General features: G+C 39.2%; 1 protein-coding gene across 1 annotated transcript; it reads right to left on the reverse strand.

The window, feature by feature from the left end:
- Window positions 1–3,035: 3,035 nt before the first annotated feature.
- On the reverse strand, window positions 3,036–4,638 carry LOC128509737 (uncharacterized). The gene is made up of 4 exons (XM_053481571.1): window positions 4,290–4,638; window positions 3,954–4,109; window positions 3,781–3,873; window positions 3,036–3,290 (listed from the first exon to the last, which is right to left on the reverse strand). Exons 1-4 carry the CDS (start codon window positions 4,629–4,631, stop codon window positions 3,036–3,038), a joined length of 846 nt encoding a protein of 281 aa, XP_053337546.1. The 5' UTR covers window positions 4,632–4,638.
- Window positions 4,639–15,957: the final 11,319 nt, after the last annotated feature.

A 15,957-nucleotide genomic window follows, 5' to 3' on the forward strand; every position in this document is an offset into this window, starting at 1 on the left:
AATCAAATTCAAATTTTATTTGTCACATACACAGTCATACACAGTACGAAATGTAGTGAAATGCTTACACGGCCGCCAGTGACCTTAAAAAGAGAATTAAAGCTTATAATAAGTAATAAATATAAATAAAATAAATACGATAAAAATTTTAAATAAAATAATAAAAATAAAATTTAACTAGGAAAAATAGAACTAAAAATAGAAACTGAAAATAGAAATATACTGTACAAATAGAAATACAATGGTGTGCAAATATGCATAGAAAAAGTGACTTTGTGCAATGGTTATTAAAGTGTCTTTGTGCAATGGTCCAGAATGTAAACGTAAACATGTAGTGTAGAAGTGATGTGCGTGGAATTGTCCATAGTGTCCATAGATGTATAAAGATTGATTGATTGATTGTGAAAAGATTGTGTTAGTTCTGCATAGTGGTGTGGTTGAGAGACCTTATCGCCTGCGGGAAAAAGCTCCTCCTCAGTCTTTCTGTGTTGGCCCTCAGGGAGCGGAATCACTTCCCAGACCGCAACGGAGTGAACAGTCCATTGTTGGGGTGGCTGAGGTCCTTCACAACCTTCCAGCACCGCTTGGTGTAGATTGAGTGCAGGTCAGGGAGCTCGGTGCGGATAATGCGCTCAGTTAATCGCACCACCCTCTGTAGAGCTCGTCTGTCCTGCATGGTGCTGTTCCCGAACCAGGTCGTGATGTTTCCCGTCAGGATGCTCTCTATGGTGCAGAAAGTCTCTCAAGCGTCTGAGGTGGTACAGACGCTGCCGGGCCTTTTTTACCACGGTGTTGATGTGACAGGACCATGCCACGTCCTGCGTGATGTGAACACCGAGGTATCTAAAGCTGTCCACTCTCTCCACTGGGCTCCTGTTGATGATGGGGGTCTGGCAGTTCCTCACCTGCTTTGTACTGAAGTCCACTATCAGCTCCTTTGTCTTGCTGACGTTCAGGAGGAAATTGTTTCTCTGGCAACAGTTCTCCAGATTTCCAACCTCCTCCAGGTAGGCCGTCTCATCGTTGTTGGTGATCAGGCCCACCACGACAGTGTCGTCAGCAAACTTGACGGTGGTGGAGTTGGTAGTGGCCACGCAGTCGTGGGTGTACCAAGAGTACAGCAGGGGGCTCAGAACACAACCCTGGGGGGCTCCAGTACTGAGAGTGATGGAGGCTGAGACATGTCCGCCCATCCTTACTGCCTGTGGTCTGCCAGTCAGAAAATTGGAGATCCACTGACACATGGATGAGCTGAGTCCCAGGTGCTCCAGCTTGGTGGTAAGTGTGGAGGAAATTAGGGTATTAAATGCAGAGCTGTAGTCGATGAAGAGCATTTTCACATAAATCCCCCTCCGAGTGTCCAGGTGAGTGAGAGATGTATGGAGGAGATGTGAGTTTGCATCGTCCGTGGAACGGTTTGGATGGTATGCAAACTGTAGTGGGTCCAGTGTGTCTGGTAGTGAAGAAATGATGAAGTCTCTGACCAGGCGTTCAAAGAACTTCATCACTACTGAAGTGAGGGCTACAGGGCGATAGTCATTGAGAGAAGCAGGATGTGGTTTCTTTGGGACAGGAACAATAATGGACTCTTTGAAGCATGTGGGGATCACCGACTGAGATAAAGAGATGTTGAATATCTCAATGAACACAGGTGCTAGCTGGTCTGCGCAGGCTCTGAGGATACGGCCTGAGATGCCGTCTGGTCCTGCTGCTGTGTTGTGGTGTTCACTCTCTTGAAGGCTCTCCTCACGTCATGCTCGGTGATGATGAACGCGCTTCCGGTGCTGGCAGTGACTTCCTGTCTGTAGCCGTTAGCGCCGCTAGCATTAGCATTGCTAGCGTCTTTAGCTGCAGCCTCGAAGCGAGCATAGAAAGTGTTCAGCTCGTCTGCCAGAGACACGTCTGCGTTCATTATACACTCAAAAAAATGATTTGTTGGATTTACATAAAAAAGTAGTGTCAAGTGGTTCCACGCAAGGAGGTTGAGTAGTTTCTACAATTAACAATTTAGTTGTATGAACAATAGAAATTCAGGTAAAGTTGACAAAACTTTTTAAAGTAAATCCAAACAATTCAGATTTGTCACAATTACACATTAATTATATGTAAACTTAGCTTAATAATTTTGTTACATTTACAAACTGTTAATATGTAAGGTGAACACGTTTTAAAGATTTTATTTACTTCAAGGTTTCCACTTGTAGAGCTAATAGTTAAATAATCACAAGCATATTTCTTGAAACAAAACATGTTTATTTTATTTTTTGCAATAGACAACCAGGTCCTTGGAAACAATTAGACTACAACATAATCATTTAAATAGTAAACATTCTTTACAAGTTCTTTTAAAGTGCAACTGTCTTCAAGAAATTATAAAAATCTTACTTTGAACAAATGTCTGTTGAAATTAAACAGGATACCTCCAAATGCTGCACAACTCCCTGTCTGATATTTCAGGTCCTTTATGCCAACAATTAACACTGGCCTCTATTTTTGTAAATGACCACAAACAGCTTAAATGTCACAGTTTGTTAAAAAAAAAAATCTAGACAACTGCCTACATTCTTCCCAAAGTCATACAATGTGCAACTGCCTTCAAATATAATAATAAATAATTTTAATTAGAAAAATAAAACAAAAGGAAATTTTGTTCAAGTCAGGGAGCACACCATAAAATGCTGCGACATTAAATTTTTTTATATTTAAAATGTTTAGAAGCTTTGGTAAAGGAAACATTAAAACTGGCCTCCATTTTTTTGTAAACAATTGCAAACAATTTCAAGTTTACAGTTCCTAAAAACAATAAAACAAGTCTGCTTAAGATAGGCAGCATGCTCCAAAAAGTTGCAGAACTCCAAATGGCCATCAACAATGGTAACATTAAAACTGGCCCCTAATTTTTAAAACCACAGACAATTTAACCGTCACAGATCTCGGAAAAACAAAATGAAAGAGAAATAAAGATGTGGTGATTCAATCAACAAGTTTGTTTTTGAGCACCTGTATTTTGTGTGAAAGTTTCTGTGCATTAAGTCCTAGTAACAATTTTTGAAAGAACTCAAAGTGTACTTCAGGTCTGGTGGATAGCTGAGATTCAAGCTGTATATGACTCCCAAAAGAAGAGCACAAGCCTTGGTGACATCGGCAAGATTTTGAAGGACTTTCACTCCCTCAACAATGAGTCCAACATCCGATGGTAGGTCACAGACTTCTGCATCTTCAGGTCTGATGATGTAAATTCCAATGACTGTGTTGGCCATGTCTCTTTCTGCATTCTCAGAGTCTGCGTCCTATAAAACACAAAAACAGTAACACTGTTCAGTCATTTTAACTGCATCTTGCATCAAAAATGCAGGTTGCAAATTCAACATGGCTGAGCAGTGCATCCAGAAAAAGCAAATAATCAGAGAATTCTGTATCATTGTCCATTCCTTAATATTTCACATCAATGAGTTGCCAGAAGAAGAAGGAAGAAAGAAGGGCAGAGCACACTAGATTTCAAAAGTTCTCTAAAGCAATGATAAAGCACCACTGATGTTCCTGCAGCCGCACCAAAGTTACTTATGAAATATTCGGGTTAAGTTTTTTATTAATAGACTACTCAATTTGGTTGTTTTTGTTCTTGACCGAGTTAAATATACTTCGTGTATTTATATTTCTTGACTATATTATGTGAATTTGGCCCATATACTGTATGAGCACTTTATTTTATTGTCTAATGATTTTGGGGAATAATTTTTCACTTTAAATATGCACAAAAGACTGTCTGAGAATACTTACTGCATACTCCTTCATGAGGTTTTCATAGTCTTCATTTAGATACACAGAAAGTGCTCTGACAATGCACGCTCTCCGAGTTGAGATGGTATCATTCTGTAGACAAGTACAGACATTAAGTAGAGGCTAATCACTATGTAAATTATACACAAGCATCAAAAATACAGATCACATACCTGGTCAATGGCAGCCATTAATTTGCTAATTTTACGTCCTGCAACTCCTCCTTTTCTTCGGTAGATGCTGGTCAGCTTGCTTGTGTAACAATCCAGTTTTGACATAAATGTTTGAATTAGTGGGATGGTGTTGATTCGAGTGAACTCAGCAGCAATCTATGGATTTAAGAGACATAAGATTATTGTATAAAAATATATATCCTGGGTTATTCAATGACATCTGAACACAAAACAGCATTTATGCTAACTCTGCATAAAGAATAATTTTACATAAGGGAATTTGTTGCACCATTTAAAACTACTAAAGAAATAAATACAGTTATAATCATATTTTACCTCATATTCACAAAACAGAGCAGGCCATCTGCTTTGGAAGTCAACAATGAAGGGCACATCTTCAATAACTTTATGTTGTCTGTAGGCAAATGTTCTTTCCATTTTTTGTTTAATAATTTGATAGTTGTCATTTTTCTGAACCTCAGACAGCAATGCTAAACGTTCTTCTTCTAGGCTTCGTTTGCTCTCTCCAGCTGGATAATCAGGATAGAAATTGACTTCAGCCTTCCTGGGCTTTTTGACTTTCTTGGTATTTGTATTTTCACCATGTTTGTATTTTAAAGAATTTATCTTTACTTCGGGACAGCCTGCTGCTCGCAGAGTACGACGATAGTTCCCCATCTTCCACTGTAGACCAACAGAACCCCTTTCCTGAAGGCTTGGATGCTTTTTAATCAGAGCTTTTGCAACCTCTTCATATTCTTCACACCTCGGGTACACTTTGTACTTCACTATTTCTGCAGCCAAGGATTTCAGAATTTCAGATTTTAGTTTAGGCTTTGAGTCTATGTTAAGTGAAGTACCAGCATTCAAGAATTCTCCATTGGCTTTCTGTAGTTCTAGCTTTACCTTATAGGGAAATGCAGGGATTGGAAAGTTAATTGGCCAGGTTTCACTCCTTAGCTTTGCAGATGAAGACATGGTCTCAGAAGCTGCGGCAGAAGAATCATTTGATGGTGTTGGAGAAACTGACATGCTAGGTGTCTGAGATAAAGTTGATGAGAGAATATCCGTGTCTGCTGAAGAAACAGAACAGATATCATGTGCACTTGCTGCACATTGTGCTACCACTTTAACTGTTCCTTTGTCCTGGAGATCTACAGTTGAGGTAAGAATGAGGAAATCATCAAAGTCAGCATTAAGATACTGCAGCCTGAAATGTCCTGAGACACCACATTGCTTCTTAATCTCAGATTCAAGTTCTTCAACAGATTTGGGTATTCCAGAGGGCAGTGTCAATTTCATTGAGTCACCATCTCCTAGAACAATTTTTAACTTGGATCAGTCATTTTCTTTGTTTGATTCATCACTCTTGGGGGGGGGGGGTTTGGGGGGGGGGGAGGTTATGCAGCATGTATCCAACTTTGTAATCAGAGAGAGGATAACGATCTGCCAATTTATTCAGCTCTATAAACATAACATGCCTTGGGTGTTGGTCCAATTCAAAGGATCGATAGTGTTCATTGTACCAGGAACATAACTTTTTGCTATAAAAGCAATTCCATCTTTCAAAATACAAATCTGCACAATTTCTGCAAAATCAGGCAATCCACTAATTGTTCCATGCACAATGATCATGCCCTTTGTGTACTTTATGCCATCAGAAACTACTGTCTGAGCTAAATTAATAGCAAAAACATTCGGGTATTTCTGATTAAAGGTGTAAGCAATGTCTTCATGAAGAACATCGACAGGAACAGTTGAAATGCGAGTAACCTCTAGGTGATTCATCACATTGGGATGACTGTATAAATTGACCAACCATGAGCTGATGTTTCCTGGCCAAAGTCTTAGTGATATTTTTGAAGCAGTTTGTATGCGTAGCTACCTGTTTAAAAAAACTGTGCATGGCTTCGAATCTCATTGTCCAGAAAAAAACAGGTGGACCAAAGAGAGAAATCATTGCTGGATAATGCTCCAGAAAGTGATGCTTTGGCAAAAGCTTTCTTTCTGGAAAAAGTAATTGAAACCTATTGTGGTGCTCAGAAATTTTGCTATCCAAGTATGCAACAGACTCGCTAGTATGCACAGGACATACAAGAAGCTCAACAATGTCTTTTAAGAGAAGAATGAGCTCCCAAGCAGGTTCATCGTGAGGTATAAGTTTTCCAACAATTAATGGTATTAGCCGCAGGAGACACCAATTCTCATGTGCGTTTCCCCCAATAGTTTTTTTTCTCACAAAAGTGAGGGAAAGCACATGAGGGCGATTGGTCTTATCTCCCCATTTGAATGGGAATTCCTGAATCAGCTTATTAAGTTTGTCAAAGGTGAAATATTTCTTCTTTATACATATTTCAAAGTACCCTGCCTACTCAACAGGTACTATACCCTCTAAGAGATCATGGGCCACATCTGGGGGAAAACCTGCAGTGACTTTAAAGTACAAGAGGTTCACAGATAAAGGACAAGCATTTTTTACACCAAAACATGCTTCTCCTTTCTCACATGCATCTGCAACATGTACGTCATGCTGCTTTTCAGATCGGAGAGGAAAAACACCATCTCTGACCTCTTTTGACTGAATATCTGTGCGAGTGGCATTGCAAAACCTACAAAAATATTCCCCTGAAAAATTCTCAACAAAACCTGCCAAAGCATGTGCACCAAGACTGTCCGCAACCACGTATTGTACTGTGCCTCTGATAAATGTTTCCAGGTGATTGACAAACACACCTCGTTGCTCTAAAGTGATGAGGTCGTTCACAAGAGGCTCAAGACTTTTTTCATAGCCAAAGGCCTTCACATCATCACTTTTACATAATAGAGCGAGATTAATTGTGGACAATGATGAACTAGAGCCTGGTGGTAAGTTTCCTAAGACCCAATAAACTGCACAGATTTTATGCCTTTTGCGTGATGTTCCTAATGGATTACACACCTCAAAGTCATCTATGTACATACACAAGGAGAGTCTGAGCTCAGTCCCTGAGAAAAACTCATTATCTTTGATCATTATCTTTTGATGGTGTTGACCATCTTTGAAAGATCTGTAAGATCCATCATGTATAATTTGTTGCCCTGTATGACCATCAACTACTTTATTAAGTATGTCTTTCTGATTAAGCAGCTGTTGTAATGATTTTATGATGGGTATATATTGGAAGGATCTATGTTTTTTAGACTGAAGAACCATTTCAACAGGATCAATTATATCAAAATTATCTCTGTAGTATTTCATGCGCTTGAAAGCAGTGGCTAAAGGACCATCTTTTGCAGTAGCTTTCAGCAGAGGATTGGATGATGACAGTGAACTGATGAGTTCTTTTATGACCAGCTGATCTACACAAAGATTATGTTTCTGGAAGGTATCAAGAATAACTTGAGCTGATGAGGCTACTGAGGCAGAACTGATCATGTACTGCAAATCTGTGATAAGTTCATTAATGGCATTACAAGGAATACGAAAATTATTTTCAAGTTTTAGCAAAATGGATGCAAATTTCAGCTCTATGGTCTTGGACAAATCTTGTCCTTCTGTGACAATATTCTCATTATCTGAAACATCTGCATTCTCCTGTTCAGCTAGCAATGCATCATCATTGAATTTATCTGAGAAATTCTGAGTACCACTTTCTCTAACAACACTTGGTTTGAAGTCCTGAAGAGAATAAGTATTGTGCTTCCTATTTTTATGTGACTTGAATGTGCCACACACATTTGTCTGAAAAGAACAGTGCTCAAACATACAATGAACCGTTTCATTGCTTTTTAGGTGGTTATAGATGTGACTAAAATACTCCCGTTCTGATGCTATGTCGCTGCAAGAACACACGTGACAATTGAATGTGGCTAACCTTACTGGTAATTCAGTGTTCTTTTTAGCATGATAACGATTAAGATGGCTGTGTAGCGCATTCCATGTTTTAAATCTACAGGGACAATCAGAATAAGTGCACGGGAAATGTTTATGGCGTCTATAATGTCCATGCATTTATCTTTAGTGCTTCAACAACTGATATCTAGTTGACACTGTTATTTTGCAGTCCTTACACTGCCACATGCTTTCCTTGAAAAATTAGCATAAATGCCTAAATATTTTTTTAAGCAAAACACAAAATAAATTAATAACGTAGGTTAATTAGACTCTGTGTACACCTACATCACTTTTTCTTGACAGTATTTATCAGGATGGCCAAGAAATATTCATAAATATTAAATATTCATACCTGACATAATCACTATCGTCTTCTCCTTAAGGTGTTTCGCGCTTTCGCTTGTCTTCTGTTCCGTTGCTCCGCCTCCAAGGTGAGCTGCTTTGTATCCGCAAAGGTCCAATTTCATGGAGTTTAACGTTTTACTCAACCATGTTAAGTTGACCAAACAAACACTTGTTAAGTAAAACCGACAGTACTACATTTTTTGTATAAATAACTTAGTTAACTTACGTTAATGTAGTTACTTGCATTATTTATGTACTGTGAACAAGGATGGGTGTCAAGAACTAACCTGAGGTGACCAGAAGACTTAGCTTTAGCGGTTAGCCCTTTGTAGCGTGAATGGTAAACCCAAACGCGGAAGAACACGAGTAGGCAGGATAATCACGCTCTTTAATCTAAGGACTCTCATGAATGGGGAGCAAGGGAAAGACACAATCTAACCCGCGTCCTATAAATGCACACTCAATCAGAAAGCAAGACCAATAAAGTGAGTACTCACGATTCGACGAACGATTCCGACGAGACATGGGACAAACTCAATGACTGAGCAAGATGCTATGGTTTGTTTACTCCTTTTATACTTCCTGGTTCGCGACCGCTTCACTTCCGGGTCCTAGTGCCGGTCGCGTTCCGAGTGTGCATGACAATGGGTTTAGTAAAACTAACTATAGCGATAGTTCATTTTTTTGAGTGCACCGGATGTTGGTGTTTTATACTCCGTTATTGTTCTTAGTCCCTGCCACAGGCTCCTAGAGTCACTCTGTTGGAGTTGTGACTCTAGTTTTTTCCCGTAGCGCTGCTTCGCCTCTTTTACCGCCTTCCGGACGCTGTATGATGCAGCCTTGTATGGTTCCATGTCCCCCGACGCGAGTCCCGTGTTGTAGGCAGCGGTGTGAGATCTCAGAGCGTCGCGGATGGTATTATTCACCCACGGCTTCTGATTGGAATATAAACGGCGCTGATTATGACCGATGTAAACTCCCGAGGTAGATAAAAAGGACAACACATGATGGACAGTAGTTCCAGATTTGGAGAAGTGTGAGAGGAACAACGCTCGCCCCGTTGCACTAGCTGCTGTTCACCATTAAACACACGCCGCCTCCCCTTGACTTCCCCGAGTCCCGTGTCCTGTCCATGCGGTGAACCGAGAAGAACTCGGCCGGCTGGATGGCGTGGTCCGGCACCGCTTGGTTCAGCCATGTCTCGGTGAAGCAGAGGAGATTGCAGTCCCGAATGTCTTTCTGGAACTTTATCCTGGCCCTGAGGTCATCGAGCTTGTTTTCCAGTGACTGGACGTTGGCGACTAGGATGCTAGGCAGAGGTGTGCGGTGTGCACGGGCTCTCAGCCTGTTCCTGACGCCGGCTCGTTTCCCTCGGGGCCGCCGCTTCGCAATGCGTCCTTTGTTATCCCTCAGGATCTCACTCGGCCAGCTCGGATCCGGGGTTAAAAATTGTGAATTGTGAGTACATTGTATACCAATAGAAACAAGAGTGTCTCTATTATAACTAATGTACTCCATGGTGGTAATTTGACTGATTTTAAAACGCTAAACACTAACTAAAGAACAAAAACAAAGAAAAGGTGGTCGGAGCAGTCGTGACGGCAGCCGACCTCACCGGTGCCGTCTTGGATAAAAAGTATAGGAAGCCCGTAGTGACAGTCACAAATCCGGAGAAACACAGTTTTGCACAGTGAACGACCTGCTCTTAAGAAAACACAGAAGAATTAACTCTTCAAACCAAAGCAGAGGAGATCTGAGCACAACGCAGCACTGGAGCGATTTAAAAACACAACGGCGTATATGGACGTCCTGCTGGTGTGTGTTAATGAAGAGGTTTTAGACATCACACTGTGCATTTGGGTTTTCTGACATGTCTTATAAAAGCAAAGGTATCATTAATTTTAAAACGTGTAAATTGTACTGCCCCCGGGATATGGGAATGACATCACAAGAATGCAAACTAAAGATCTATGTATTATTATTTTTATTAACTCACAGAAATCACCAAAAAAAAACACAATTTAACCATAATAACAATAATTAATACAAACTATAAAGTAAAAATTGAACAAATTAACCTGCACTTTATACTTTTAAAATGAATCATGGCTGAAAAAGTAGGGGGGAGGGGGGGTGGCCTACCATGTAGGACATCTTTCTTACAAATACGCACTCACACTGGTTTGCCGAAAGAGACTCTAACTTACACAAGTGCGCACACACATATGCAATTAAAATAAAATATGTTTTATGCACCTGTATTTACTCCAGGACCTCAAACAGAGCCACACTGTTGAATCAGAGACATGCGTGGCACTGCGACCGAAACAAGACAGCAGCCCCAAAACACCGACTAAAGACAGGTAGAAACTGCAGACAATGATCTGATAAGAGGGGCCTCAATGGAAACCAGTGGCAACTGGTGCATTTTTTTTTTCGGAAGGGCGCAAACAAAATTAAAATAAACTTTTAATAATCGGCTGTAAATAGCTATAAGAAGTGCTGAAAAAGCACAGAGTGTAAGCTCGGCCGCGATCACTTGACTGCTGCTTGATTAGAAGATCAGGTCGATCTGGTCCAAGCTCTTTAACTTTTTTCCTTTCTTCGTCCGATCGCCTTGCGAAGGGATATGTAAGCAAAGAAATGACAGAATTTTCCATCATATTTAGCTGCTTCCACGTCAATCACTATTTAATACATTAACTAACAATTTGCTGACCGTTATTAAGACTCGTTGAGAATGGTCCAATCACATAGGCCCAAATATTTTAAAACACTATTTATTAGCTAAGAACAAATGTGGGAGGGTTCGGGGCGCACAGTGCTGCGCCCCAAGGATGATTTGGAAAAATCCAATTAGAGCTCAGCCTCAAATCACATGCTTTTCAAAAATTTACATGCCTACATAGATACTCATTTGTCCAGTGCCCCGTGTACATGAACACAAATAAACGTAATACAGTTTAGATTTATACACGTAAAAATTAACATAATAATTTTTTTTATTGTAAATACATTTTATTAAGAAATATAGCAGAATATTGTAACTAAATTATAACTTTATTTTATTATTAAAACAAATAATCATTATGTTAAATAATTACATGTAAAGTAGCATTCTTCTCTGCCGAACTTTAAGGGAATGGCCACTGATGGAAGGATGAAGGATATCAGTTCAGTTCAGCCAGTTCAGCCTTTATTCATCACACATACATTACAGCAAAGTAAAATTCTTTATTTTTTGCCAGGGCAGGGGTCAGAGTGCAGGGTCAGCCATTTTACGACGCCCCTGGAGCAGACAGGGTTGAGGGCATTGCTCAAGGGCCCAACAGCGGCAACCTGGCAGAGCTGGGGTCAAACCGCCGATCTTCCGAGTCTTAACACACTGAGCCACCACAGCTCCCTGATTACTGATGTTCTGGTGCATTATATTGCTAAAGATATGAAAAGCCTGGATTTATTTATGTGCTCAAAATACTTGACCCACAATATGAGCTTACAAGCCGAAGGTATTTTTCAGAAATGTGAAACGAAACATGAGGCAAACTTTCCAAGGCTTAGTAATCTGGTCTTTAGTCCTGCTACAAGTGCCCAATCAAAGAGGGTCTTTAGTGTGGGTGGGTGCATTGTACCATGCCACAGGGCATGTCTAAAGCACAGTGAAGTAGACAGGCTTGTGTTTCTGGCTAAAAACATGTAAAATGCTGTCAGCCACCTGTTTGATTTTATTTAGCATGTAAGTTGCACATGGTTAAGAACATTGTTTTTTTTTATTGATTTTTTAATAAAAAGTCAATTTTCCAAAATTCTATTTTTTTGCCATTTTTACAAAAGTCTGCAGCTTGCACTTTACCAATCCCTCATATGCTGTTAAATTACTTCATTTTGCTAAAATACTGTTTTTTCTTAAATAAAACAAACAAACAAAAAGTCCTTGTATCCTATACCCTTGTGGTTTATTCTTTTAATTTATTTAATTAAATGTATTTTTATTTATTTTAAGGAAAATGTTTGATTTGAAATTGAAAATTGATTTTTGTTTTAAAAAAAACAGAGATTCAATTCTTAGGACATATGGTCCAGTTATAATATATACACAGTGGAACCTTGAATTGTAAGTAACTTGGTCTGTGGACATTTAGCAAGATTAGCACAAATTTTAAATAAGTTTTAACGGGCAAGGTCTTAAAATATGAGCAGAACATATACGTTTGGTCTGCCAAGCGTCACATGATCACAACTGAGCCAATTGTTCTTCTCTTTCTCACGCTGTGGGATTGTGGGTAATCATCTCCCATGCTTAGTCTCCATGCGCATCTGTCACTGGTATAGTCAACGCCCATTGGTGTGTCCTGGTTATTATAATATTGTGACCACGTGTTTGTGTGTGTGTGTGTGTGTGTGTGTGTGTGTGTGCGCGCATAAAGTATTCTTTTTAATATTTGTGTCCCAGTGTAGTGACAGTTGATTAGTAACGGTGCTGCAGCAACGGCCTTCGGAAGGAAAAATTTTAAAAAGGGTGAAGCAGTGCTGATATCAATCTGTTTAACGACAATGTAACGTCACATTTCTGAAAAATCCCCAAAAGGAGGCAATAGCAAGTGTCATTAGAGAGGTTCACTGTTAAAGTCATATAAAAATGAAAAAATTCCAGTGTCCTACACAGTAGCCCCCCTCCTCCTCCTCCTTCTTCAGCCATGATTCTTTTCAAAGGTAAAGTGCAGGTTAATGTGTTTTTTTTATATAAATATTTTTTTGGTTTTAGGGTTTCTGTTATTTCTTGATGGAAAATTATCCTTGATATACGATAAGCAAGCGATCCAAGGTTTAAATGTATTTTATTATTTTAACTTTGCATACATATTTACTAATGTCCCAAATATTCCACGTTGTATTAAAGATAAAAGAGTTTTACGCTTAAAAAACGCTTTTTGTTAAGCAGACATTTTAGAATACCACATTTTAGACCTGAAATCACAGTAACTCAATGGCATGAAACTTTTTTTTTTGCTTATGGGTATCACCCTGTCTGAATCTCATACGCTGAAAGACACACCCATACACAAGATTATACATCACTAACATCACTGAGATGGATAAAGGCAGCATTAGGAGTACAGTAACAAGGTCTATATACTGTATAGTACACTGATCAGCTGTAACATTGTTGTAAAGCATCAGGATAAAGACAACACTGTTCTCTACCTTGCACAATGTGTCTTTTCAACATAAGAATTATTTATTTTTCTATTTTACTGCATTTTCTGCTGAAATTCTCATTATCGCAGTGTGTCCGACTGTGTTTGAATGTGTGTTATGTTGTAATTTGCTGAATATTTATTATAATAATGAACAAAAGTAGGAAAACGATGTGTCCACGCCTGATGTTCTTATCATCCACAACAGTTTTTAAGGACTTTTTAAACACACATACAGAATGTAAATAAAGTTTGATTATGAGTGATGGAGCACATGGGACAGTTACTTTAGGAAGATTACCAGGTAAGATCATCTCTTTATATCTCTTCAGTGAAATATTAAATATTCTTTTGTCAGAATGTTAACATGACTTTTTGAGTCTTATTACTCATTAGGAATTTTTCTACATTTTTTTATGTAAATGGATTTGATTAAGGTCTAATTATATGCACTGAGAAACAATTAATAAAGCCACCATGGCATCTCTATAGTTAGTAAAACATCCTGAGGCACCTTATCCTTCACAACACCATCTTCATACACAGCAACATCACTCACAAAGAGCACCTCAACATCTTCAGCTCTGTTCCCTCCAGCTCTGACTCCTGTCTCTTCCTCAGGGACACTGTCTCTAAACCATACAGCATGGCCGGTCTCACCACTGTCTCGTACATCTTCCTCTTGATTCACAATTATATTTAACTATCACACAGAACTTTCAACACATTTCTCCACCCCATTCCAACCTGCCAACTCGATTCTTTACCTCTTTCTCACACTCTCCATTACCCTGAACTGTTGACCCAAGTACTTAAACTCCTGGACCTTCTTCACCTCTTAACCCTGTATTTCTTACTGTTCCACTTTCCTCCCTTTCATTGTAGAACTGTGTAGCAGGTTGTTAAGAATTAATATACATGTGAACAGTTCTGTTTTTTAATTTTTTTTTAAAGAACACAAAATATTAGATGACAAAAAAACATACATGCGTAGTCTTTCTAATTGCACATGATAAAATCTAAAGGCTCACTATGTTAAAGTTTGCTTTGCTTAAATTCAATCCTATAAGGATTAATATAATCCTATTCGATCCTAAATTCTAAATTTGTACTTTAATTTTATTACTTTGATTATGAATTCGTTTAACCACAATGTTACACTTGATTTTACTACGATCAGCTCTAAAGGAGCTGCGGCTCATTAATCCTGCAGAGAATGAACTGATGCCAGAGGCGTCGGTCTATAGTTATATAGCGCCACTCAGTGGTAAAAGCCAGCAAACGCATAAACCCAAATGCTGCCGCCTGAGGGACTGCGGTAAAACCAGAATACTGCTTGAGTAACATCTGTGTGTGTGTGTGTGTCTTTTTTCAGGACTGTGTATTTCAACAATAATGTTGTAAAAATCCAAATAACTTTACAGATCTACATTGTAAAGGGTTTAAACAATATGTTCTATGCATGTTCAATTAACCATAATCAAATAATTAACATGCACCTGTGGAATGGTTAAGGCATTGGACTATGGTTCGGAAGATCCCAGGTTCAAACCCCACAACCACCAAGTTGCCACTGTTGGGCCCTTGAGCAAGGCCCTTAACCCTCAACTGCTCAGATGTGTAATGAGATAAAAAAAAATAAAAAATGAAAGTCGCTCTGGATAAGAGCGTCTGCCAAATGCCCAAATGTGTTACAAGGAAATAATTAGAAGACAGAAACATATTTCTTTGTTTGTGGTTTATTTAGAATAACTTAAGATTTACTTGCAAAAATTCCAGAAAAGACAGTTATGCGTGATTCAAAATAAATAAAAAGTGCAAAAAAGTGCAAACAACAATCATGGTAAAATGGCGCAAACCAAAAACAGTGTAGAATATAAACTGTGCAAAAACATACATGCAGGATTAAACTGCAACAGGAACAATGCAAAATAAAAACTGAAAACCCAGACATTTAAAGGCAAATTGTGCAAACAGGAACAGTGCAAGATAAAATGGGTGTATGATTTTTATAGTCACACATCCCTGTGCCACTCTTGAAAGCAAGTTCTGTTTAACTAAAGACACAGGGGAACATCACATGCCTGGCATTTCCAAGGTGTTTTTTTGCCACACACTGCTTTGCAATGAGCACATAACCTGCGACCAGCAGTGGCAACATCTCTGGTATCCAAGGTCAATTCAGCTCCTGGAACTGGTACATGGTCACTACTTGTCCGTTTTGGTGCTACTTCCTGAGACACCACAAAGCTCTTTGATGAGTTCCATAAAATCTTTATGGGACAGGTTATATAGTTCTTTATGTACAATGAAAGCATTGGTGGCAGCAATGTCCAAGAAGTGTAGAAAAATAGTACTGTAACAGCTGATCAGAGAGATCAACGCCACCCATGTGCTGGTTGTATGCAGTCACAGGGGCAGGACATGGAAATGTCTTTGTAGTCCATGTACCTTGTAATTTTACCCTCCTTTTCACTGTGTCTCCTGTATAAGCAGAATGGATGGTAGAACAGACAGATACTTCTCGTGTGTCCATCCACTTCACAAATACAAGAGGTCCACCCCGAATCCACGAGACGTATCCCCT

The sequence above is a fragment of the Clarias gariepinus genome, chromosome 21 (assembly GCF_024256425.1).
Source record: "Clarias gariepinus isolate MV-2021 ecotype Netherlands chromosome 21, CGAR_prim_01v2, whole genome shotgun sequence".
NCBI classification, from domain to species: Eukaryota; Metazoa; Chordata; class Actinopteri; order Siluriformes; family Clariidae; genus Clarias; species Clarias gariepinus.